Below are 24823 nucleotides of genomic sequence, written 5' to 3'. Positions count from 1 at the left end.
ACGTGATCTGCAACCTGAATTGACCCCTCTCCCTTCACTATTCCTAGATATTCTTGGGACAAGAGGGGAAGACCGGGACCTAACATTTTTGAAATTCCTGTTTTGTTTATCAGTTGTTTTGTAAGGGTCATTTTATCGCTGTGCGAACCTACAAGGCTGGAGAAGTGTCTCTGCCCCTCCCGCAGGGCTCCATGGATGAAGTCTTTGCCCCTCCTGTCCTTCAAGGTCACAAGACCATGGCAGGATGCCCCAAAGTGATTTCATGGCTTTGGAGCAATTCCTGTAAAACTTCTTAGTAAAAACAAGCTTAAGCCTCCATCGGGGTGCCATATGCATTTGCTGTGGGATGAGTCAGTATCCAGAACATGGTGTGGAGGTGTCTCCCTTCTTCTGTGGTCTCAGGAAACATGGCTCTGACTATATAGGATGACTCTCAGACTCCACTCCAAGAGGGCAGCTAGGACGTCAGCTTGAGGGGTGACAGAATGAGCAGAGGACCTGTCACTGGGGTAAGACAGTGCATACCCATCGCCTCAGTGGCCACACATAATTTCATAATCTAGCCAGACCAACAAACAGCATCCTTGATTTTTAGAAGAGGAAACTGAAGCTCAGAAAGATGAAGTGATTTATGTACAATCACAGAATTAGCTAGAAAAAGAGCCGGAAGAGAACCCGGGTCTCATCTCCCGCAGTGATCTCCCCACCACGCTGTTTCCCTCAAAGGCGCAGGGAGCCCAAAGCTCATTTCTTCCTTGGTTGACCAAACTTCAGGTATGAGAAAAAAAAAAAAAAAGCAAATCTCTGTTCCTTTATTGAACGCTCCATCTTTTAAAGTAAGTTAAAGACAAAGGGTCGCCTTTAAATCCAAAATTTTCAGGTCAGAGTGACATCCTTGATTGACCTTGGTTGCTTGGTTGTTGTTTGTGTTCTTAGTTTCAGTTTAAAGAACACACTAAGCACAAAAGTCCGTGTTGTTTATTCCACCCCCAAGCTCATCTTCCCCCTCTGACCCTCCCCCAACTCCCAGCCTGGCCAATTTGTAAACAAATCCACAATGGGCTGAAAACCTGTCCATGGCTTACTCCAGCTGGAAAGAATTGTGTTCCACCAAGATTTAGATCCATTTATAATGGAAACCCTGACGGCAATGTTGTAATTACAGTCTCGCCATAATGAATGGATCCGTGTGGTCAAAGTCAACGATTTTCCATGGTATTTTTCCATGGGAAATTTCCTCCCTAAGAGATGTTAACTGAAAATCTGGATTATGGCTCTGACTTCAGAACAGGATCTCTCCTGATTGCGTGTAGCTTGAAGTCAACAATTCTATGGACCTTGTGGTCATGCTTAGCAAGGGGGACATTAGTCAGATTGATTTCTGCAAGATTGATGGGGTGGGGGATGGGGGCTTAGTGGTATAGGAGCTTATTTCAGGAAACGCATTTTCTCCCAGATTTTTAACCGCAGAGGATTTTCTCTCCTCTCTGACCTGGTGGCTATGTTAAAGTAGAAACAGTGAATGGGGCTAATAGTATGAGTGTGACCAGTCATCCTTTCTGGCCTGGAACTATATGGTTTTAGGCCTAAAATCTCACCTTCCAGAAAACTGCCCAGTCCTGGGGACACCAGGGTAGTCGGTCATCCTAAACAGTATGGAAAGTAGAACGAGATTAGGGAGGACAGAAAAGTAACAGCCTATTTTAAAGAGAGCCACCAGACTGGGTTTTAAAACAAATCCTTTCTTGGTGCTTAAAAAACCCTAAGTGTAATCAGCATTTAGCTTGAGAACTGACTCAGGAAACAGCTCAAAAGGAATTTAAAAATTTCATGCTTGGCATAGCAGAATATAATACGAAAAACCAAGACCGCTGTTCTGCCTGACAATTTCTTAGGTTAACCTACCCCCTTGGTCTACGGAGCATGAGCAGAAACGAGGCGTTTCACGGGGGGTTCACACCCTCCCAGGGGGCTGCTGCCCAGGGCCTCATGGCTCCAGGACTTTCTGCAGGCAATTGACTGCTCTGTAAACACCCTCTCTCTCCTCTAGGAGAGAAGGGGCTCGGAAGCCAACTAGGGGAGCCGGGTTTCCTGTCTCGACCCCACTCAGTGCCCTACTTTCTGGATCTTCTCTCAGGTCGCTCCAGTTGCCTTTCCAAGTGCTATGAAAACCCCCTACTTTTAGGAATTGATAGGCCGACTGGGGTTAAAAGACAGGAAGGAATGTAGACTCAAAACTAAGGCAGAAATGGGCAAGCCAGGACAGAAATACGGGTCATGGAGCCCCTGACAACTCTGTGGCATGGTGAGTGGAAATGCGTATCAAATCTCTTTTTTGACTTTTAAAAACAGAGACGTCAGGGTGTGACCATTAAACCTGTCTCTGGAGTTAGAGGCTCCAGGGTGTGCGTTGAATCTGTTTCTGGATTTATAAATCCACAGGTTTGGGGAGGTGTGCGTTGACTTTTCCTGCTGTTTTAAATTCTACAGCCATGAAGTCCAGGATCGCGAAACGGAGAAACAGGACACGAGTGAAATGGTGTCGACTGGCTTCGGTAGACTATTGTTCTAACATCGCCCATGGAAGTTGGGCTTGGCTCTGTGACTTGTGGAGGCCACACAACATGGGCAGGAGTGGCAGTGCATCGCATTTCCACCTGCCCCTCTGGGAACGTCTGACCAGCGTGTCCACTGCCATCTACCCCAGAATGGGGAGCACATGTGACTTTGACCTGCAGCCTGAAGAGGAGCCCCCTTAGATGACATGCAACCCAAGTGAAAAATAATCACTTGCTGTTTTATGCCACTGAAGTGTTGTGCTCTTCGTTATGCGCCCAAAGCTGACAAATACACCTGCTTTTAAGGAAGGAACTTAAGCCAGGTACATCATATCTGATTCTTTTCCAGCTGTACCACTCCAGTATGTTACAAAACGGCTATAACAAGGTCTTCTAAAGTTGCCCTCTTTCCAGGCTCCCTTTTGATGTCATAAGCAGACAGAAGATGTAAAACTTCCATTTGTATTTTCCTGCTTCTTACCAGAAGTACCTGCAATGAACTATGTCGCTGTGCCTGCAAAAGCCAAGGAAAGATGTTAACCAGCAGTTCAGATCTTAAGTAACTAGATACATAAAAATAAATTTTATTTTCCTCTTGTTTGAGGGGTGAGGACAATGACAAAAAGCAGGCACACATTTAAAAGGACCACAGCTTGGGTGTTCGGTATAGAGGCCAAGTGCCCCACAGCCTGTGAAGGATGTCCTGAGGGCGTCGTGTGGTGACTGTGGTTGTTCCCAGCTCCCCCAGACTGGTCTCTCCACGATGCGCTGGCTCGCGGAGCTGATTTTGGAGACAGCACTGTGAGCTCCATGTCCTTGGCTCCCGGTATGTCTGGCCTGGCAGTACCAGCCAGGGAGTGGGGACAGGGCATTCATTTCCTTGACTTCCTCTTGCCAGGTCACTGTGGGTTGGCCTCAGTCCCTGCCAAGACCACAGCGCAGATCCCTTGGCGACCGGGCAGCAGCTAGTGCCCTCCCGGGTCTGATGGTGGCCCCCTCTCCTGCCCCCAAGGGCGTGACAGCAAGCTGGGGTGCTGCCCAGCCACCCCTCCTTGGTTTCTGCAACTCCACCCCACGACGTTGCAAACAGTCCCTTTATTAGACTTTCAATTACCCTATGTGAGCGTGAGAGACGCAGTCCCGTTCTGAGATGCCGGCGTCCTCCGCTGAAAAGGCAGGGGGTGGTAGTCGGTTTGCAAAGACCCGCTTCCAAAATGGTTGTCAAGAAGCTTTGCTTATGAGAGGTAAAATCCTTAGTCAGAAATCAGAAGAACCCAGACATTCAGCTCTACTTATGGGGTGTTTACTGAGTGCCTGCCACGGCCATCCGTCAGGCCAGGCCTCCCCAGGGCGAAGGGCTGGAGAAACGAGCCTGCCGCAAGGAGGGTACAAGGTTACGGAAAGATTTAGGGAAATAAATCAGCCCTGATTCCCAGCAGGTCCTGGAGAGCCAGGGTTGCCTGCTTTTGGTGGAAACGACAAGGAAGGGAATATCTGTATAGTCTGTAGTGTTTACGGAGACCAGAGTCCTGTTGCTGCTTCCTGTGTAGCTTCATGGGAGAAGAGGGAAGTGAGAGAGGCTTAAACAAATGTGAAAAGTAGGTGCCACAGCAGATATAGGACAAATGCTCTTAGAGCCATTACCATGGGAGCAATGCACGTTTCCGAGTTCTGAGTGACAGCCACTCCCTGAAGCAGTAGCGTCAATACACTAGAACAAACATACCCCACTTGACCTAACAAACAGCGGTCAAGCCACTACTGACATTCTGAGGGAGGAAAGAGCAGCCCTGACATCTGGGAGCTCGTCTGATGCCCGCAATCAGGCCACATGTTCTGTTGGCCACAAAAGATCTCACAGAATATCAGCTTCAATAAGGCCACACGGAGACCTGATAGATGAGACAAAAGTAGGGTCACCATGCAGCCTGCAAAACACCACACCCTTTGAGTCCAGAGGGTGATGCTGCTTCTTCCCCAATCACAGGTTCCTTCTTGCTCTAGTCTGCCCTCTCTGTAGATGAGGTTTATTGTGATACATGATAGTAGAATTGCACCCAGTCCAGAGGGATCCCCCACTTCCTCGGGCCCTCTCCAAATCCACCCAACCAAAGCCCAAATCCTCTAAGTCCTTCTAACACCCTCTTCCTGAGATGACCCCCTGGGTGCATTCTCCCTCACTGCCATGAGTCATAAACTCAGCTGGCTCAACGCTAGATGGTTCCTGGTGGTCCCTGCTTTGAGAGCATTGGCACTGCCAAAGTCTGCTGATGCTCCAAATGTCGTAATTGTGCTCCATGAATTCTGGCCACAGAGATTAAGACAAGCAATATAGTAATGCAGAACGCTCTGTCCAATAACTATCTTTCTCCAGGTAGCGGTGAGCATTCAGTCCGTGGCAAGCCTTCGGGGTAGAGGGGAAAGGCCAGACATCCTGGCTCAGAGAAGGCCCTTCTGTCCTGGGCAGGGTCACCAATGCTGCTCTCCACATCCCCCTGAGAAAGACTCTGTCCTTGACCCAACACTATTCAGGGTCCTCTGGACTTGTCACTAGGTCTTCGTCCTTATTCCTCTCTGCATTGTCCCATTTTAGCAGGAATCCTGCTAAGTGAATTTAACCAGAATCCCCTGCCCCCAATATTTGATCACCTTCTCTATCTAGTCAAATTCCTCATCCCCCATGACACCCAGCTGATGTCTGACCACCTGGCCCTGCCTTCAGCAAGATTCCCATTAAGTTGATTTAGCCTGAAGCTGCCAAGGTTTCCTCTTAGTAATTTTCCACCCACTGAGCCCACCCTGCTCCTTGGCTATAAACCCCACTTGTCCATGTGGTATCTGGAATTGAGCCCAGTTCAAAGCAAGGTCTCTTTTCCCCTATTGCAATAGTCCTCAAAAAAATAATTTTTTTTACTGTTTTAACTTCTTTCCAGCTCTGGTTTTCCTGATTCTCCTTCCATCAGGCTGAGACCTGAGGTCTCCTGGGGTGGAACGTCATGGATCTCCGTGGGCTGGATATTCTAGATGACTCAGAAACCTGGCTGGCGGGCGTCTGGAAGGGCGGGGAGGCTGACGTGCCGTCTTCAGATCCCCCTCAAGGCGCTGGTTTTGATCCTCTAGTTCTTTTCTTCTCCCTGAGGGAGGAAAACTCCCCAGAACAGACACTGAAGTGTCTGTGGCCCCCACTTGCTCTTGCACAGAGTCATGGGGTCAGGATCTAAAAGATCATTTTGAGCTGAATTTTCTAGTCCTTGAATTCCCTCCATGGCCTCTGGGCGAAGGGACTGTCCAGGCTTTCTTGGAGCACCTCCCGTGAAGTATAACCCCCTTGACAACTGACAGGGCCTTTCCGCCTCCGGAGAACTCTGCCTTGAAGACCCCATGGTGAGCCCTGATGTGCTTCTCAGGGTGCGCGTCACCCTGCAGGAAAAACCCCAAGTCCTCTTCACAGGATGCCCCGTCCCTGAAGACGGCAACCGCGTCATTCCTGCCGAGTGAGCCTGCTGCCGGTTCCCGCAGCCCCGTCTTGGAGTGGACACAATAAGCTCACCAACTCGCTTCCCTGCTGAGTGTTTGCTGAAGCTCCTCGTGTGCAGCTGTGCTTCTGGTGACTAGCATTCAGTAGACGCTCAATAAGCACTTTTTAGAATTAAGTGTCCATTTATTAATCTTCGCTAACAAATATATGTATATTTTCTGATTGTTTTCACCACCTGGGGATACACTTTCTGGAAGTGTGAAATGAATAGGCCATTGGAGAGGCCCACACTGGTCTACGGGCCCCTTAACAGCAAATAAACACCTTGGTTTCTGTCTACTTAGTGCCTGCTGTATACTCAATACCAATCTCTTAAATGAGTGAATGAAGAGGATTTCTAACCTGTTCAAGGGCTGGAAAGTTTGAAGAGAATAAGCAAATTCCCTGCATGCCACCTCTACCTTCCCCCATGACACAAAGGCCCTTCGAACAGGATATGCACTGTTGTGGACTGAACTGTGTCCCCTTGAGGCCCTAACCCCTGATGTCATGGTGTTTGGAGGGGGGGCCTTTGGGAGGCGATAGGTTTAGCTTGGGTCATGAGGGTGGGGCCCTCATGATGGGATCAGTGCCCGAGTAAGAAGAGACACCCCAGAGCTTGCTTCCTGTCTCTACCGTGTGAGGACACAGGAGAAGGTGGGCGTTTGTGAGCCCACCTGCAAAGGGGTCCCCCCAGGAACTGGATTGCTGGCAACTTGATCTTGGGTTTCCAGCCTCCAGAGCTGTGAGAAATCAATGGCTGTTGTTTAAGCCCCTGGCTTATGGTATTTTGCTATAGCTGCTTGAGAGCACTGAGACACACACAAAGCCACAATTCATGGCTAAAGCAGCCGCGAATTAATTCACCCTATAGTGTCCCAGTGCCTGCTCCGTGCCAGGCCCTGTGCTGGGCCCCACAGAACTCAAAGCTAGGATTTGCAACCCTTCGTCAGCCTTCACAGGAGCACCTCATTCAAGTTTAGCAAGGGATCAGCAGAGGGCAAACCCCTGAGGACCTGGGGCAGAAGGCAAGGTCATCACCAAGGGCAATGCTTGAGTTGTCTGGGAGGAGGAACAGGGGGTGGGGGTCTGCTAGGAGTCAAGGAAGAGGCCCAGGTTCCTGGTTGGGTGAGAGACTGGGTGGAGGAGGAACCAAGATGCTACAACAGTATCGGAGAGTAACCGCGGATGGTTTTCTGTTCTGTTAATAAACTCGCCTTACTCTGTATTTACCTGTTGCTCCAAAAGTGCTCAGTCACTGTCTGCTGTCTCATAGTGGCTTATGTGGCTGGCAATGGAGATGCTGATGGCCCGAGAGCTTCCTGCAGAAAATGTTGGGACATGCTCTTGGCATGTGCGAGTTGAGCTAGCTTACTCTACAGGGAGTAGAGCCTCTTTAGGGCTCGAATATTGTCCCTGAACCCAGAGGTGTTTGGAAAAGGTAAAAAAAAATCACTTCTTGGCCTTTTGGCTAAGATCAAGTGTGTAGAAAAGGTAAAATGGGCCAGAACCACATAGTACCCAGCCCTCCGAGTGTGGACTGCCTTCCACTTCAATGGTTTATGATTGGACTTCCTTAACGGGCTATGAAGGAAAGTTTACAGAAATGATGCAAATATTGATCCACAAAGAATGCATTTAAGGGGAAGAGTTAGAAAGAGAGAGCACGAGGGGAATGAGACATTAATTCCCCTCTCGTTGGATGAACTTAAATCACAGAGAGTATCTCACTCTGAATGGAGGAGGGAGCAGAGTTTGGAGATAAAGGAAATGGAGTGTAAAGTCAGTAGCAGAGAAGAGGGACCTGACACAGAACTTCTGGCTGCCTGGTGAGGAGGAGAACGGTGTGTTTAACAGAAAAATGTCATTTAGGCTCTGCCAAAGAGATAGAGGAATCTCAGAATGGAATCTGCTTAGATTCCAACTTAGGTTGGTGATTGTAAGCATACATTTCACATGAACTTCTAGAAAGGGCTTGTGTTATCTTAGCACAAGATTTCAGAAAATAATGTAGCTAGAATACATTAAAAAAAAAGAGAGAGATTAATAACCACCTAGTGTCTGGAGAAGCTAGTTGCAATAAGAACCCAGAATAAAATAGGACAGTGGGTTTTACCTTTGAGTTTCCTAGAAGCCAGAGCAAAAGAAAAAAAAGAAAAGAAAAGAAAAGAAAAATAGGGATGATATAGTTTGAGAAAGGAAGCAGGCAATTTTGACTGGAAGCCTTTCCTCCTCCCACACTGTGTCAAAGAACGTCTTCCATGCACACATGTGGTATGTGGTGTTCACAGGGGATCTTAGAAATAACCTAATCTGGTTCTCTCAGTTTTCAACTGTGCAGAGGTCGAGAGGGGCCACGTGATGGACGCAAGGGCGTAGGTGTCAGCAGTGGGGTTCCTCCGATCTCGACACCCGATGGCCAGCTTGGCTTGCCAGCCTGCTGTGTTATCCCACCATACCTGAGGTCAGACGAAGAAACTTGTCTCGGTCTTCAGCCTCCCCCTGCCGCTGCAGTCCCTCTGGGTGGACTCAGACTTGGGGGTGGACGTGAGGCAGGGCTTGTCTGCGGGCCTCAGGCTCACCTTTGGCAGTGACATCTGTGTGCCAGTGGTACAAGAAGGGTTCAGGTTCCTCGTGGGCTCCTGCTGCTCTTCACGCTCTGAGCCACCTGGGGCTCTGCCAGGGAAGCCTGCACTGGGGCGGAAGCTTCTACCTGGGCCCGTGCCAAGGATTGGGCTGATGTTGGCCATGGTGATGGGAAAGGGCTGAGTGGCCGGCCGAGGGGAGGCAAGCTGGGCAGGGCTGCCCTTTCCCAACCTCCTCCCAGAATGGAGTGTCTTTGGAGTTGCCTGCCCACCTTCTGGGTTTGAGCACGTGACCTCTTCAGTGGTGGCACTGAAGTACAGCGTGGAGCTCTCCTGTCCTTCCCCTCCTCTCGGCTGCCCACTCGCACCCCTGCCCCATGTCCCAGAACCAGCCCCGGCTCCTTCCTTGGGGCTGCCCTCCTGTGGTGTAGCTGACAGCTTCTGGGCGGGAGCATCATCATGGTTATCACTGGCAAAAGAGACATAGGTTGAGGTTTCCAACAGGTTAGAGGCTGCTTTCGGGATGCCTTGAAACTCAGAGCCTTTCTCTGAGGTCAGGAGGTCATGGGGCAATGATGGGAGCTCTTGCTGGGAAAACGGGGGCTTCTGCTGCTGGTAGTGTTGGCTCAACTGCCATGCAGGGGGACAAAAACATCCAGGATAGTTGTCTCCAAAGGCTGCATTGATCTTAGACACATTTCCTGTTTTTAGGGCAAGTTTCATCAATAGCCAGTGGTGGTGACCTAGGAAAGAGTCTTCCCCAACAATCTGGCTTTCCAGCCCAGCCTCTGGGGGGCCCCACTGTGGACTGGGGGGCTTCCCCAGACTTGTCAGCTCATAGCCTTCCTCGTGGCTCTCTGCTGGGCTCCCCGGCCTCTCCCCAGCTGGAGCCGTGGCCCATGGAGAAGATGCTCTCTCTGCTTTATCACCCCCTGAGGTGTCACAGGACTCCCTTACAAAGCCCTGACAGATGTCTGTGGATTTAGGATGTAGCAGGCTGTAGTAAATTACCAGCGAGACACTGCCTGAAAAAGAAGCAGCAAAGAAAAGAGAGCACAAGTTATGTTCTTCGAAGTCCTGTATCTTCCCTGTTGTTGGCAGAATTCTAGGTTCTGGAATTGTGAGTAGAGTAATACAGTTTGGGATCCCAAACAGGGCTCTTGTTGGAACATTGGAACTGGATATTTTGGGGATAATTTAAGAAGCCTCCAGCTTCCAGAAACTGACAATGTTTCGTACTTAAAAATGCAATAATAAAGTTTAATCCTATTGATTCTGTGTCACTTCTTCTTTTAGGGTGGCTCCAACTGAGCACTCTGGATGTGTATGTGGGTCCGTGTGTGCATGTGTGTACAAGCGTGTGTATATATGTGTGAGATGTTTGATAGAAATTCTAATTGTACTGTCAAACAACTGGACACAAATATTCAGCATTCAACAATCCACACATTGGTTTAAGGAGGGGGAGGTAAGGAATAATCTCAAAAACAAGACCCAAGCAGAGGTTAAACATTTCCATCAAAAATCTCCTATCAAGGAATTTCCATGAGCAGCAACAACACTTCCTCTGTGCATAAACATCTTAATCACATTGTTGTCAGTTTAATTTATTTTGATCAGAAGTGTTGACTACGGCAATAATTTCTTTAACAGAGCATTCCAGTAATCCTCCCACGTTATTTCCAGTTTCCTGTTGTACTGGAGCAAGTGCCTAGTGCAGGGCGCTTGTTATAAACAGCATGAAACCTGAAATAGGCTGGGGGAAAAGCCTGGGAGGGGGCCGGGAAGTCCCAGCGCCACAGGGCTGGAAGGAACCTGACCGATCCCCTCACGTCCTCTTCTAGTATCTTTGGGGGATGAGGAGAGGGGGATAACAAAGTGGGCCTCGAACTGGGAAACGAGACGGAATTCCTGCATGATGCGTGTTGGCTCTGCAGCCTTTGCTGCTCAGACCACTTCTGGACGTTGTTCTGAAGGCTCACAGTTGCTGGTGAGAGAGACGTTAGAGCCACCCAAGGCCAAGAAAGGGGAACTGAACAAGTCCCAAATACATGTATTAAGTGAAGAGAGACTTTCTGCAGGGCTACATCATTTGCAGGGCTCTTGGTTGCAGCCTGAGGCTGGCATGCAGTAGGTACTCAATAGATGTTGGTCAAGGAAACCCAAGATGTGAGCCAGAGCTGCCTGCTTTAATGCTTGTGCTCCTTTGACTATGATTCACACAAGATCTTCCCGCTGAGGACTCCCTCCAGGGCCCCTTGGGAGTCAGGGGTTCAGGCAGCTCCAGGAAGCAGAGCGGCAGGACCAGCAGGCCTGGCTCCATCCGAGCCCCTCTGGCCGTCTGATCCCCGGGTGCTGAGCCTTGGCCCCCAGCTTCCACTCCCCGCACCCTGGGTCAACAGGTTGAGAATGAAATCACCTTCTCGTTGGAACTAAACTAGGTGGGGAACCAGCGCAGTGGCTCCCAAGAGTGCGACACACTTTGGGAATGGTGTTGGACATCTGGATTGCAGTGTTAAAATGTGTAAAGCAGCTGGGGGAGGATGTTTTTACTCCCTACGCTGCAGTGCCCGCAGGCCTCAGTTATGCCTCCCGAGAACTGGAACATCCAATGAGCGGTTAGTCTTCCCAGCCAGCAACACCCTTCATCCCAAGTGTCATGTGCCCCAGGCCCTCAGGAAGGACCGATGAGAGGTGCCAGGAACACTCAGACTGATGTGCCAGGTGAGTGAGTACAGCTGGGTCACACCTGGGCAACCAGTGGCCTCAACTTTCTCTGTCATTTACACACACACAAGCAGCTTAGAAATCAGCGCCCTGCTATGCAAACTAATATTTTAAAAAGGACTACCAGATGTCCTTCAACAAACAGGCAAATGGCTAGTGAACTGTGCCTCGGCACCATGGAACAGCACTCAGCAATAAAGGAAGGGACTGGTGATGCCCAGGACAGCCCGAGTGAACCAGAGAATTACGCTGAGTGACGAGCCAGTGTGCAGAGTTTACATAGTATACGATTTCATTTGTGTGACACTGTTGCAGTGACAAAGTTATAGAAATGCGGAACAGATTGGTGGTTGCCAGATGTTAAGGAGGGGTTGTGAGGAAGCAGGTGTATTTAAGAGAGAGTAACAGGAAGGGTCCTATGGTGACAGAAATGTTCTCTCTGCATCTTGAATGTGTCAGGCAATATCCCGGTTGTAATACTGCGTTATAGTTTTGAAAGATGCTACCATTGTGGGGAACTGGGTAATGGATACAGGGAGGCCTCTGTATTCTTTCTCTCCTTTCTCTCTCTTTTCTTCCTCCCTCTCTCTCTCTTCTTTCTTTCTTTCTATTTCGCCTCTCATCCTTTCCCTCCCTCCTTCTTCTCCTCCTCCTCTTTCTTCTTCTCCTCTCCCTCTCTCCTCTTTCCCTCCCCCCTCAATCTCTCTCTTTCTCTTTCTTTCATGCACAATTTTGAAACATTTTCCTGTTCTTTATCTCAGCACCTCCCATGGATCCTCCTAAATCTGGCTCTAGTTATCTCATTGGTGAATTCTTTTCATGCATTTCCAGGTACATCAGTTGTCCTTGTGTCATTTCTCACTTTATACTTTTTAAAAATTTTTTCAAAAACATTTATTGATGTGGATATCTCTGTATTATTTATTAAAACCACAATTATCTAAAAAAAAAAAAGAACTTAATTTGAAAAAAGAAGGGGCTGACTCAGCCCTAATCTCTAACTAGCTATGTCTCGTGCCATCTACTGAAGAAGGTCGGAGCTTAAAGCCCAGGTGGTTTGTGGCTCTCGAATACTTGTCTTAAGGCCACAACGTATGAATCTGCTCTGTCCCCTGAATAGTCTCGTCATCTCTCTAAACCCTGGGATGCTCAAGGTCATTTCCTTTCCCTGGTCAGCTACTTGCAAGGGTACTCTGACCCCCAGCTGCCATGAGCAATAAAAGGACTCGAGTCCCCTGACACCCATTTCTCTGAGTCAGGCCCCAGGCCTGTCCAGGTGGTGCCCACCACATCCACATGCCTAATTCGGGATGCAAGTGACCAGAGGGCTTTGGGGTGAGGGTGGGCGCTCAGGCCCATGAGTCATTGCAGATGACTGAGGAGTCTCTGCACTGGATGGTGTTTCAGAAGGACGAGGACCCTCATGAGGCATTTGGGTGGCTGTCCAGGACAGTCTAAGCACAAACCCGCAGAACGAGAGGCTGTGGTCGCTGAGCCAGCACGTGCTGGCTTGGGGCAGTGCAGGCTGACAGCAGGGGCGTTTTTTATTTTTATTTTCCAAGTGTAGGAGAGGAATTCCCTTTGGAGCTCACATCGATCTTAAGCCAGGTTAACACAGTGGGGACAGCATCGACCCTGGAGTCCTTCACTCATTTATTCATCCATGAAACGTAACTGATTATCTAACACTGCCAGACAGCGTGCTAGATGCCTGAATTGGAGCTGGGTGCAAATCCCAGCTTTGCCACTTAGAAACCGTCTGATCCTGTGGGACGTTACTTGACTTCCTCTGTGCCTCACCTTCCTCAACTCTAAGTTGGGGGCAATTCAGCACCATCTCCCAGGGTTCTTGTTGACACACAGCACGTGGTGCAGTGTCAAGAACATCCCTGTTCTGCACCCCGATGCCAGGATGCTGAGGTGGGAAAGGAGAGAGCAGTCACGTCTTTGACTCCTGCCATCGCTGCAGGGACGAGCCTCGCCCATGAGGCATTTTGGAGAGAAGTGGACAGCCCCTGCTTGCAGTTCTGAGCACAGCCAACACGACAGACAGAGGCTGAGTTCAGCTTCTCACGCTCCGGTGGGGATGGCCTTGCCGCCCACGGTGCAGCGAGTCCCATTCCTTGGTCTCCATGTAACCACTTCTGAGCAGTTTCCTACCCTTGGAGCTAGTTCAATGTGAAGAAACAAATTGGGGGCAGGGAGGGAGGGAATGAGAAGGCAACACTGGGTCTTACCAATCAGAAATCCAGACAAGGCTCCTGCTGTGGTCCACAGGCTGGTCCACGAGGCCCCCTGGAGAAAGTCAGTGGCCAATAGCAAAAGGATGACGTTCTCCAGCAGCATTATCTGTGGGACCAAAAGGAGAGTCACCACACCTAGTCAGGTGCACCTGGCCTCAGGGATGCTCCCCGTCCTGCAGTGTTGTGGGCTCTGTCCTCAGTGCCCACTGGGGCTCCCATGGCTGACCGGGCCCTCCTAGAAGCAGAGTCAGGGTCCAAGAGAGTTTCTCTGGCACAGGGGGATTCTCCTTGTGCTCAGTGCAGCTCATTAAAATGTCTGCAGAATATAAAATCACAGGAAATGTAAGCACAGAGCCCATATGGTACGGTGGCTCCCCTTGATGAGTCAGATGGGGCTGAGAGAGGAGACTTTTACTTCCAACTTTATATATTCAAATTCTCATGTTAACTGGACCCATATACCAGCTTTGTAATACAGTAAGTAAAATTATCTGCAGAGCTCACAGTCCCACTGAATTCCTATAAGTTAGAGTCACAAACTTTCATAACTTTAGAATCTTTTTTTCCAAATATTTGCCTCTTTAAGGGTAGATTTGGCCTGTGGCCACCAGGTGGCACCAGGGAGAGAGCGGCTGCTGGGTGCACATGGATCCTCCCTCTGCATCCAAAATGGCCACAGCTCTTCTAGAAGGCTCTTTGCACCTCCCATCTAGGCTGGCTTATTCACCTTGGTTTCCAATTTTTAACTATAAAACTATATTTCTTAAAATAAGTAAAGAAGCTGGACATAATTCAAATATGATATATTTAAATACTGTGTATGAGACATTAGAAATACTAAGTTGTAATACTGTTATGCTAAGTCTTTGAAAGCTTTGCCATGGTCATTCATTGGCTTCATTTTAACTCTAGAAAAGCCGAATTAGGAGAGAATTAAAAACGTTACTGGCAGCTGCTTAACAATCCTGAGAATGCCTTTGGGCTCCGGGTGGCAGTGTTTCAAAGGTTCAGCAGGCTTTATTTCCAGACTAAAAGGCATTGCCCAGCAGCCCAGTCCATAAAACTTGGAGTTGTTCTCATCCTACTCCTTAAGTCAACTACATTTTATCAGCTGTCTGGTCCTGCTGATTCCAGTTCTTAGGTTTGTCTTAAATCCATTGCCTTTTTCCTGTCCTTACTGCCATTTTCATAGTTCTGATCCTATGACTTCCTGTCTGAGTCCTACCATGTTCTCTGTCTTCATTCTCTCTCTGCAATCTCACCTCCACACCATTGCTGGGTGATCTGTTTCACCTGCAGATCACACCTTGTCATCACTCCTTAACATGCCTCAAAATAGCCCCATCTCGACTCAGGATCAAGTCTGCACTCCTCGACAACACAGGCAATCCTATTTACAATGTATCGCAATTTTCCTTTCCAGGGTCATTTTCCAACATGCCGCCCCCAAAATGACTGTGATATGTTGTGTAGCAACTTGACTGGGCTAAGGGATGACCAGAGAGCTGGTAAAACATCCCTGGGTGTATCTGTGAGGGTGTTTCTGGACGAGATGAGCATTTGAATTAGTAGTCTGAGTAAAGATCACCCTGCCCAGTACGTGTGGGCATCCTCCAATCCTTTGAAGGCCTGAATAGAACAAAAAGGCAGAGGAAGGATGAATTTGTTCCCTCTCTTCTTGAGTTGAGACATCCATTTTCTTCTGTCCTCAGACATCAGAGCTCCTGGTTCTCCGTCCTTCGGACTGGGGCTAATCATACCACCAGCTTTCCTGGTTCTCCAGCTTCAGAAGGCTGATCTCAGCTTCCATAAACAGGTGAGCCAATTCTCATAATAAATCTCCTCTTACATATCTCTATATATCCTATTGCTTCTGTTTCTCCAGAGAACCCTGACTAATACAATGACATTCCACCGACAAAGACTCTCCTGGACCAAACTTGACTCAGACAGGCTCCCCCAAGCCCTCTTCTTGTGAGGCCTCAACCTGCAGACTCTTAGCCCAAATGATTTCATACCCCCTCCCCATGCACATTAACAGACTTGAACAAACACTAACATAGTTTCTAACAGCTCAAGGTCGCATCCCTAGGATGATGACCGTAGCCCCAGTTAAGTTCCTGTCTAAGAAAGCTCGACGCTGCCAGGAAAGTTTATTTGTTCCATCCAAAACCTGGTAAAAGGCAGATAAGCCTGGAACCCTCTCTCAGGGCACTTACTTTAGAACATTTGTAGTTATAAGTCCTTTCTCTGCCCCTTTGAGATGTAAATTCTCTCCCATCCAGAACTGTCTTCTCAAGGACCTGAGAACCACGGAGACGACTCTCCCAGCTCGGTGGGCACCCTGCTCTATAGGAAGACAGGAGAAGAGTGTTTCCTCTCCCAACAAGCGCCAGTTAACAACCCAGATGGTACAGTCACACTAACCACCTCCTTTCCCACTTTTGGTAAACTTCCACTTCCCTGAGTCTGCTCCAGCCCCCGACATCCCCCGTCTGCCTCACTCATTCTCCCTCTAAAGCACCATCTCCTCTGTACAAATTGAGGTTGGGGTCAGTTCACGCTGGACCCTCTTCCCTGCTGCAATTGGCTTAATGAACTCTGTTTTCTTCGCCTTTAACGAGTGTCTGGCTTTGTCTGTCTTTGTCCTGTGCACACTCACTTTCTTGTAGACTCCTTGATACTTCATGGTCTTTATTTTCCTTCTGTAGCTTTGCCTGAAATGCCTCAGCCACTCCCCACCATGCTCGACTTCGGGCAAACCGTACTCGTTTCCCAAGACCCAGCTTTTGTGAAGCTTTCCCTGACCTTCCTCTTTCGGCCTCTCATATTCCTGCAGGATTTTGATAGCAGCGTTTCTCTGGTCACAGTGGATCCATTCATGTGTTCATGCCTCTGTGGCCACCGAGACATGACCTTCTCACACTGGCATCTGAGTCTGTTTCCAGCACTCAGAGGAAACTGGAGATGCATGTTTAAGTGAATTATCAATGACGAGCGAAGGAGATTAACCGAGCTTTCTAGGACATTCACGAATTACCCAGAGGCTGGTTTCCACCTCCGTGAAGGAGGACGTGAGTATAGCTAAGGGCTTCTCAATTAGACGTATCATCAGCGCTGCCCAACGCTCTTTCCAAAACACTGGTCCAGGGCCCACTCAGACCTGCTGGGTCAGCATCGCTGATGAGGTGCCTGAGAATTTGTACGTTGGAAAAGCGGGGCTGGGCCCTGACAATGTAAACACATTCAGTCCTCATCCTCACACAATGAGATGGGCGTTATTATTTCTGGTTTTCAGATGTGGAACTGAGGCTTGGTGAGGCCCTGTGACTCACCCAACATCACAAGTCCTCTTTGGTCTGTTGGCCCCATGGCCCGTGTGGTCACTAAGCTAGACGGGGCTCTCCTAAAACTGGGAAGTGACCATGCCACCCACCTTCTCCGGAATAGGAGCTGCATGTCCCCCTTATGTTCGTTCACGTCTCCGTCCTGGAGCGCCTGCTTCCCGGAAAGTCTCTGCATCTTTTATGATCAATAATGGCTGCTATTTGTCAGGTATTTTGTGCCAAGTTGTTTATTATTTTATTTAATCTTCACAAGGACCCTCAAAAGTAGGTGGATCTTATGTAATCATCACAGGAATGCGGAGGAGGGGGCAGCCTCATTCCTGATGTATGGATGAAAAAATTGGTTCAGAGAGTTGACATTCTTGGCCAAATCAGTCGGTACTGGTGGTCGGCAGAGCCGGGGTTCCGATGCAAGCTTGTCCGATTCCAAAACCTGTGCTCTGAGGCCCTGGGCTGCATCTTCTCTCCTGTGCCGTTTGCAATGCAGCTTAGCTTCCACCTTCTGGTCAACAGCGTCTCTGGTCATCCCAGCGGGAAGTGATATTCACCATATTCCCCTGTGTTCTAGGCATCTTTTCCTCTCCCAGCATTTACCCATGATTGGCATTGTTTGTTGGTTATTTGCGTACATAGCTTCTCTCTTCTACTGGACAAGAAGCAACCCGAACACAGACATTATATCACCCTTGTGGTTCTCACACTGCTGGGACCCGGGCTGGAACTCAATAACAATCAAGTTGATTAACAAGGACACTGTGTATATGATACAACGGAGTAGAATCGGGATTATATTTATCAGGTGGGCTGATACAGACAGTGTCTAAGAAACATCGCCAAATCTGCCAGTTTTTGCTGCCTTAACCATGTGGAACAACTGCTTGTCAGGTTACTATTTCCAGAGTCCATCATCTCTGTTCCAGACTATAATTCCCTCTAGAGTTTTTCCTAAACTAAGCTATCCCTTCTTAATAGATGTGCATGCACAGGCGCACACATGCACACGCACACATGCGTGTGTTCTATATATACAGTAAAGGTTGGCATTAAAGAAGGCCACCATCACTACTTGCCGTGTAGAACGTGGCCATCCTATTTCTGGAAGGGCTGTCCCAGAAGTTGAGGTAGCAGAAGACGTACACGGCTCCCACAAGCAGGTTGAACAGCCTCCAGTGGCAGGTGCTGTCGATGATGTCACTCTGTTGTGCCACCAGCCAGAAGGTCATCACCAGCCAGTGAGCACCTGGAGGGAGGAGGAGAGTCAGGGTCCACACGGGGAGATGGGAGGAGGTTGGGCAAGGACCCGGAAACCAGGGCCTCGTGACCCTCCTCTCTGTTCTGACCGCACCTGAGTCAGCATCCGAAAAGAGATTCAAGGGGCACGAAGAGCAACACATTTGATCTTTGCACGGATTATCTCATTCGATCCTTATAAAGGGCAGCTGACCTAATTTGGGGATGAGCAAACAAAGACTAGCTTCCGTAACACTCACCAAACCTTACGGACTTGTGCCCTTTGAGATCTGGAAACTGTCTGACGAGGCAGTTCTAAACTGATTGCCCCATCTTTTTAAATTGCTGCTGCAAGAGCTAAAACCCTCTGCGTCCAAAGGAAAGATCTGGATGTGGCCCAGCTGTAATTTTTATCCCTTTATTTTAAGATGAATAATATCATACTGGAGTTTGATCTGAATTAAAAAAAATGAATATAAAAGTAATCTCTCTTTAGGAGCACTATTTCTTTCAAAAATTTCTCCTTTCTATCAATAAATGTATTAATGTTTGCTTTAGGCTCCAGGTCTAAAGATTTCTAATGCCTCCAGTTCTCCTTAAACAAGGGCACACTGTTCCTTCTTGCAGAGCGTATTCACTGATGGCCAGAGATTCCTCTCCTTGGCAGGGACTACAGGCCCCTCCAGGGCTCTGCACAGTCAGGCAGACTCCTTGTCCTCACCGTTCACATCAGCAAGTGACTGGACTGAGGACCGAGGGAGGGTTTGGGTTCAGTGGAGACGTCCTATTTGAAACAGGCCAAAATTCAGCATCCAAATGAAATGGAGGGCTTTGGGAGGCTATGAGCAATATCACATATATAGTGAATACTTTCGTATTGAGTCAGGGTAGGTGGGACCCTAAGCCTCCCTCCCGTTTGAGTGACAGCCTGATTTCAGAAAAGATTTCAGCCTGAGATACAGAACACAGTCTTCCGAGGAGCCCTCACAGCAGCCAAAGCTGTGCTCCGGAGCTGGCTGGGACTTTGAGGGTTGGGCTATAAGCTATGGGCATGTTTCTCCAAAGAGAGCCACCAGAGGTTCCTCCCCTCCTTGCGCATCCATGGGGGCTGGAGTCCACTCCTCCAGGCCCTTGAATCTGGGCTGGCCGTGACTGCTTTGATGGATGGAAAACAGCAAAGCCGTGCTGAGCCAGGGCTGGGCGAGCTTCAAGAGGACTGGCAGCTTCCACTTCCCTTCTCTTGGAATTCTCAGCAGCCATGTCCAAAGTCCAGGCGACTTTGCAGAAGAGAAAGGGCACAGGAGGGACTCTGGGGCACCAGGCGTATAAGCAAAGACGCCGTCCATACGGCCAGCACAGGGGGCCTCCCTGTGAATCCAAACACCCATGTGAGGTCCCCTAACAAGAACCCCCTACAGCCCATTCATACATCAGAACCAGGATTGATGGTCATCAGTGGTTATTTTAAGCCGTTAAGTTCTGGGGTGGTTGGTTACACAGCAATAGACACCTGGAGCTCAAGCTCGGCTTACCTCCAACAACTAAAACCCAGATGTGGTAAGTTTTGAAGAACAGAACCAGACTGAGGACGCGGGCTGCCAACATGCCCATCCTCCAGAGTTGCTGGCAGAGGAGGGCAGCCCACGGCATGGAGAGGCGACCTGGCTTCATGGAGTCCATGGAACGAGCATAGCACACCAGGGCCCAGGACAGCGCGGACCAGGAGCACAGGGCGCTCACCCCTGGAAGGGAAGGGACAACAGTGTTTGTGGGACGTCTAACCTCTTATTAAAAAAACCTGGCTTTACGAAGGGTATTCCTCACCAAGGCCCTGATGGGCGGGTAACACAACTCTGTGTACAAACGCGCACGACTATGTGCGGGAAGAACCGAGGACGAGCAGGAGAGGCTGCCTCTGCAAACTGCAGTGGGGGCTCTTCCGCAGCGAGCGAGCTGGGCTCTTCCCTTGTCACCCTTTAAGCAGAGCGCCTGAGTCTCTGCTCCTCTAAGCCCTCCTGTCTCAGCTCCGTTATGAAGAAGCAGGTCCTCGGGGCTCTGAACGTGGTATTCCATCCCAAATGTACTTTGCTGTTCAACCCATCGGAAGGAGGTTTAATCAAAGAACTCAAACCAGAACATCAAACTGTACCAGGCCCATTGAAAAGGATGGATGGACGGACAGCCAGGACTCTCAAGCATTTAACTTATGCACATATCAGTGTGGACACTCGGCAAAGAGAGAAGAGAAGAGAAAGGAGACGAGGGGAGAGAGCAAGAAGCGACTGAGAAAACGAGAGAGAATGAGCACGCCCACGCCCTGGAGAATGTGCGAGCCCGGGACACACATCTGCTGGGCCCTGAGCTGCTCAGTTTCCGCACGGTTCTCGAGGTGTAAGCTTCTGGCTGCGCTGAGTTACTCAAGTTACTAAAGTTGCAGAAAAAACAGACACATTGATCTTGCTGAGAAGCAGAGTGTGGCACCTTCTCAAGGTGTTTTCAGGGTCATTTGAGCATCCACAACTTCTACCTTAGGGACTGACTTTGGAATCCAAGCCCCAGGAAGGAAGCCCCCTCACTCTGAACTAATCGCCACAAACGGAAGCTAATTTTAGCCATCCCCTTGCACTAGTGAGCTCGGGCTGCCCTAATTCTCCCAAGCAGAGGAAATCTTAGATTGTGGGGTTTTGATAAATAAGGCACTCGTTTCTGTCCCCCTTGAGAAGTTGGACTGTCTATGCTCAGTGGTGGAAGTCACTCACCTGGCACAACATCAGTGAAGTCCGAGGCGAGAAAAACATACGTTTGAAGCAGCAGGTGGGGCCCAGCCTGAAGCAGGGCTTCTAGGAGGCGGAGGGCTGACAGGTCGGCCTCCTGCAGCAGCAGCTGGCCCCGGTGGGAGGCCTTCCACTCCTTCGACAGAACAGTGCATGCGGCGTCCCAATGCCTGAGGAGGAGCAGGGGTGACATGGTGCTGAGCCAGAGGGTGACAGCTTAATTAGGACACCGCCCCTTTCCTGGCTTACCATTTAGAGACCTTTCGCATTCTAGAGAATAACCTGTCTACACACTAGAGTCTCTGAGCTCTGACTCTAGCCTGAAGATGCCAGCTCTAATCCAAATGCTGCCATGGGTAATCCTGCTCAGCAAGGCCTGGCCGGCGGACTGGCAAGCTGCCCCCGTGCGGGAGGAGGGCCAGGAGCTGAAATGAGGCTGAAGCAGACGCAGCTTAACAGGAGGGGCTAGGTTTGCAGGGGGCCAGTTGCCAAGCAGCCCCCTACCGAAGGGCCAGGCCTGCACAGGTGGACAGCAGGAAGGGCAGGCCACTCTTGAGAGTCTGCAGGACAGGGCTGGCCGGGGCCACAGGGACACTCCAGTGCCCCCAGGCTGGGTGACCTCCCCACGGTCCAGGGAAGGGAACCAACACAAGAGAGAGAAATTAGGAAATGTTCTTGTTTCATTCCATTTCTCATAGGCCCGTCCTGGGAACCTCTCCTGAAGCTCCCATCTTATGAGAGAGGTCTGGAAGGTGCCATGGGCCACCAGCCTGTGCCCTCTGAAGGCTCGGGTGGCAGAGATGAAAATGAGGCCACTCCCCAGGCACTGTGCACTTGGGGTTTCCACAGCAGATTCCCCCCTCACCCTCCAGTGTCCCCCCTCGGTCTACGCCTGAGCCAGGACGGGGCGATTACTACACCTGCCTGCACAGGCGTGGGCGTGCCCACAGCCTCCATTTGGGATTGCAAACTTCCATGTCGAACAAGTTAAGAAAAACTAGAAATCATTTTAATTTAAGGACTCCTGAATCAGAGCTGGATGCCCCTTTAAAGTCACCTGGAAAGCCCCCTCCCGAAGGACCCCCGAGGACTCTGGCTGTGCAGATGACACACCAAGCTCCGGTCTCTGCTAACACTTCTACGGCCAGAGCAGAAGGGGGTCCTCTTTGAAACGGCTTTATTCACGGTACCCAGGGCCCAGGAAAGACACGTAAGAAAAACAGTGCTCCTTTCTCACAATTTGGAGTTGTGGAGTGAACTGACTTCTTACTGAGTCTTTGAAGCTGTGATCTCTGACACAAACGTCATGTTAAGAAAAAAAATATGAAACCAACAAGTGTAATCGTGACGGTAGGTTGCAGCTTCGCTTTCGGTCTTGAATCATTGGTTCAATTGCTCGTCCCTCTTCCTACCCTCCCGGAAGCCTCCATTCCTCCCATATGCATTTTTATTGGGCTTCTTTTCCCACCTCGGAGACTGTAGAAGGTGCAAATGAAATGAAAGATGTTCCCTGGAAGCCCAAGAATCAGTCGTGGAAGGAAACCATACACATGTGAAAAGTTTGAGTAGGAAGAAAAACACGTTAAAGTGAGCAGCTTTAACTCACTTTAAGGGAGTTTAAGGGGAGAGTGACGGGGTGAGACCCAGGGAGAGGACAGTGTGGGCAGGGAAGCCTTCCTGGGAGAGGAGGACAGGCCGTGGAGCAGAGCCTGAGGGAGCAGGTGTGGGTCCAGGGGGTCAGTGGGGCAGGACGAGGGCCTGAAGTGGAGGGTCCAGGCTGGGGACAGTGAAGGGGAGCCGGACAGTAGAGGCCTCTGTGGGTCTAGTGAGGGGTTGGGGTTCCTTCCAGGAAATGGAGAACCAGGGGGATGTGACTCAGCTGGTTTTCCTGATCCCACTGCAGAGGGAGGGATTCAGGCTGCGAGGATGGAAAGCCGTCAGGGTGCCCAGGTGAGAGCTGAGGCGAGATGGGGGGGGGGGGGGGATGGAAAGGAAGCAGTGGTGTTGGGTGGTCAGCAGCTCCCGTCAAATCCCATCATCGTAGTTGCTGCCTCATTCGGGTCCTCACAGCTCCTGTCTGGACTTCTGCCCGCCTGCCTGGCCCTCAGTCTCTCCCACTCTGCTCCATTTCCTTCTCCCTGCAGCCATCTCTCGAAAGGCCTAATCTGAGCAGTTTATCTCCTTGCTTAAACTTTCCAATGGGTCTTTGACACATGGAGGATAAAACCCAAACTCCTCACCTAGTACACAAGTTCCTTCACGGTTGAGCCCAATCTATCTCCGACCCCCTTCCTCTCATCTAGAACATTCTTACCCTACACCCACATTACAACAAACTTCTGGTTTCCAAGCACACCATTTCCAGCACGCCTTTCTGCCTCTGTACCAGCTGTGGCTGCTTCCTGGGTCAGAAGTGCCTCCTCCTCCCTCGTGGATGGAAATCCGCCTCATCCTCAGCCTTCACTCAAGAGTTCCTGCACCAGGGCAGTGGTTCCCAAACTCGAGTGGACATCGGAGCCACTTGGAGGGCTGCTCAGTACAGGCTGCTGGGCCCCAGGCTCTGAATTTCTGATGAGTGAGACAACGTCTGCAGAACTAGGAGAAGTTTGCTGTGACGTGATGTTGGTTGGTCCAGGTGCAGTTCGACAACGCGTATCTTTAACGAGTTCCCCTGGTCCATGATGTGGATGCCGGTGCGGGGACCGCTCCCGAAGGCAATCCTCGGGGCACCCCCAAGACTGCAAACTTCTTCGCTTTGTTCTTCTGAGTTCACTGTTTTGTTCCCAGTTCAGCCTCAGATATTGTATCTTAATCATGTGTGTCTCCAGTCCCTTCGGTCACACATAAGTTAGTAAATGTGGACAAATCAATTCTGAGCATAAGGAGGTGTGTTGAGGACGGTCTAAGATTTCTAGTTGCATTAAGAACATATGCTCTGGGTTGACATTTGGACACATGACAAATTATCTTAACTTAGGCCTTTTGAATGAAGTTTCTCAGCAAGCTCTGATCTTTCCTAATTAGCAGCTCAAGTAAAAAGCAAACACATCCACTTCACCTAGAATAATCGATCATAGTCCCATGACTTGAAAAATAAGCAATGCTTCTCTCCCTCTTAACGCTTTTTGGGGATGTTAAAGCTGAGATAGCAAACAGCTCAAGATTTGGCTATGGCTGGGCTTTTTATTTCAATTTTTTTATAGTGGTAAATACATGTAATATAAAATTTACCATCTTAACCATTTTAAGTGTACGTCAGTGTTATTAATAATTCAAATTTAATAATTTATTAAATTATATTGATTTAATAATAATTGAATCGAACTTAATAATTTATAATAATTCATAATGGTGTGCAATCATCACCACCACCCATCTCCACAACTTTCTTCATCTTGTAAAACCAAAACTTTGTACCCATTAAACAGCCAGTCCCCATTTCCTCCTCCTCCCACCCCCTGGCACCCACCATTCTACTTTCTGTCTCTGTGAATCTGACTACTCGAAGTGGAATCATATAGTATTTGTCTTATTGGGGCTGGCTTATTTTACTTAGCATAACGTCCTCAAGTTTCATTCACCTTGTACCATATTGCAGAATTTCCTTCTTTTTCAAGGCTAAATAATATTCCATTGTGTGTCTACATTTTTCTTATCCATTCATCTGTCGATGGACACTTGGGTTGCTTCATGTTTTAGTTACGGTGAATAGTGCTGCTATGGACATGGGTATACAGATATCTCTTTGAAACCCTGCTTTCAATTCTTTCAGGTCTATACTCAGAAGTGGGATTCCTGGATCATAGGGTAATTCTATGTTTAATTTTTTGGAGGAACGGCCA

At 49.3% G+C, this 24823-nt stretch overlaps 1 protein-coding gene across 4 annotated transcripts in view; it reads right to left on the bottom strand.

The window, feature by feature from the left end:
• Positions 1-792: 792 nt before the first annotated feature.
• Positions 793-24823, bottom strand: part of XKR5 (XK related 5) — a 33220-nt gene continuing 9189 nt past the window's right edge. For 2 of the 4 annotated variants that reach the window (XM_070598481.1, XM_070598484.1), the window contains exons 3-8: positions 20967-21151; positions 19740-19949; positions 18048-18217; positions 13625-13736; positions 8535-9685; positions 793-3072 (exon numbers count right to left, since the gene is read on the bottom strand). In XM_070598481.1, coding sequence (XP_070454582.1) covers positions 8541-9685; positions 13625-13736; positions 18048-18217; positions 19740-19949; positions 20967-21151 — 1822 coding nt within the window. In that variant the 3' untranslated portion in view covers positions 793-3072; positions 8535-8540. Of the gene's footprint in view, positions 3073-3126; positions 9686-13624; positions 13737-18047; positions 18218-19739; positions 19950-20966; positions 21152-24823 lie in introns of those variants that run through there. The other 2 variants (XM_070598482.1, XM_070598483.1) reach the window with 1 other exon arrangement.

The sequence above is a fragment of the Equus przewalskii genome, chromosome 28, assembly GCF_037783145.1.
Source record: "Equus przewalskii isolate Varuska chromosome 28, EquPr2, whole genome shotgun sequence".
Taxonomy (NCBI): domain Eukaryota; kingdom Metazoa; phylum Chordata; class Mammalia; order Perissodactyla; family Equidae; genus Equus; species Equus przewalskii.
This window is presented reverse-complemented; position numbering and strand designations above follow the sequence as displayed.